Consider the following 1,413-nt stretch of genomic DNA (forward strand, 5'->3'; position numbering starts at 1 on the left):
TATTTTGTTCCTTTAATTCTTTCATTCTTTTTTCTGCTTTTGGTATTGCATAATATTTTAAATCAGCTGCTACTTCTAAATCTTTAGTACTTTCTGCTTTATGTTTCATAGCTTCTATTTTCGTTGCAAGTTCTTTCATTTCTTCACTTCCTCCTTTTTCTTTTTCATAATTAATTCGTAATTTTGTTAATTTCTCTTTATTTTCACTTAATTCTTTTTCAATTTCTTGTAGTCTTTCTTTAATCATTTTATTATGATCTTCATCACTTTCTTTAATGTCTCTTTCTAATGCTATTTTCTCTACATTTAATTGTGTTTCTCTTCTTTCTAATTTATCTATTTCTTCTGGTTGTGAATTCTTTTGTGTAAATAATGTAGCACATGCTTCATCAACTAAATCAATTGCTTTATCTGGAAGAAATCTTCCATTGATATATCTTTTACTTAATGTTGCTGCTGAAACTAATGCTGAATCGGTAATTGTTAATCCATAATGATTTTCATATTTCTCTCGTATTCCTCGAAGAATATATAATGTATCTTCTTCACTTGGTTCTTTTACATAAACTTGTTGGAATCGTCTTTCAAATGCTGGATCTTTTTCTACATATTTTCTATATTCTTCTATTGTTGTTGCTCCAATACATCGTAATTCTCCTCTTGATAACATTGGTTTTAAAATATTAGCTGCATCCATTGCTCCTTCTCCTGTTGCTCCTTCTCCTGTTGCTCCTGCTCCTAATACTGTATGAATTTCATCTATAAATAATATAATAGGTATTTTACTTTCTTTAACTTCTTTTATTACTGCTTTTAATCTTTCTTCAAATTGTCCTCTATATTGTGCTCCTGCTATTAATGCTCCCATATCTAATCCAATAACTCGACATTGTAAATTACTTGGAACATCTCCTTTAACTATTCGTTGTGCAAGTCCTTCAACTACTGCTGTTTTACCTACTCCTGGTTCTCCTATTAATACTGGATTATTTTTTGTTCTTCTTGATAAAATACGAATAACTCGTTTAATTTCTTCATCTCTTCCAATAATTGGATCCATCTTTCCACTTTCTGCTTGTGCTGTTAAATCATTTCCATATTTCTTTAATGCTTCATACTGACTTTCTGCTTCTTTTGTTTCTACACTTTGTCCTTTTCTCATTTCTGTTATTTTTTTGTTAAATTCTTTCACATTAATTCCACTATTTCCTACTATTGTACTAATTTCTTTCTCTTCCATTAATGACATTACAATTACATCTATTGCAAGATATGAGTCTCCCATTCTTTTTTGTTTCTCTATTGCTCTTCTTAATACTTGTTGTGTTGTTGGATGAAGTCCAATATCAACTGGTGGTGGATTTTGAACTGCGATTTTATTCATTGTTTCTTTTATTTCTTTCTTTAATTTAT

At 29.4% G+C, this 1,413-nt stretch overlaps 1 protein-coding gene across 1 annotated transcript in view; it reads right to left on the reverse strand.

Moving 5' to 3' along the window:
* The window catches only part of EDI_347310 (heat shock protein, putative), a gene marked incomplete at both ends in the record, with an annotated part of 1,653 nt that overhangs the window by 134 nt on the left and 106 nt on the right, over positions 1 to 1,413 (reverse strand). Inside the window, one exon of the mRNA XM_001733387.1 lies at positions 1 to 1,413. This exon is cut by the window's left edge and continues 134 nt beyond it; it is cut by the window's right edge and continues 106 nt beyond it. Coding sequence (XP_001733439.1) covers positions 1 to 1,413 — 1,413 coding nt within the window.

Source organism: Entamoeba dispar, genomic scaffold (assembly GCF_000209125.1).
Source record: "Entamoeba dispar SAW760 scf_1105229461663 genomic scaffold, whole genome shotgun sequence".
NCBI lineage: Eukaryota > Evosea > Mastigamoebida > Endamoebidae > Entamoeba > Entamoeba dispar.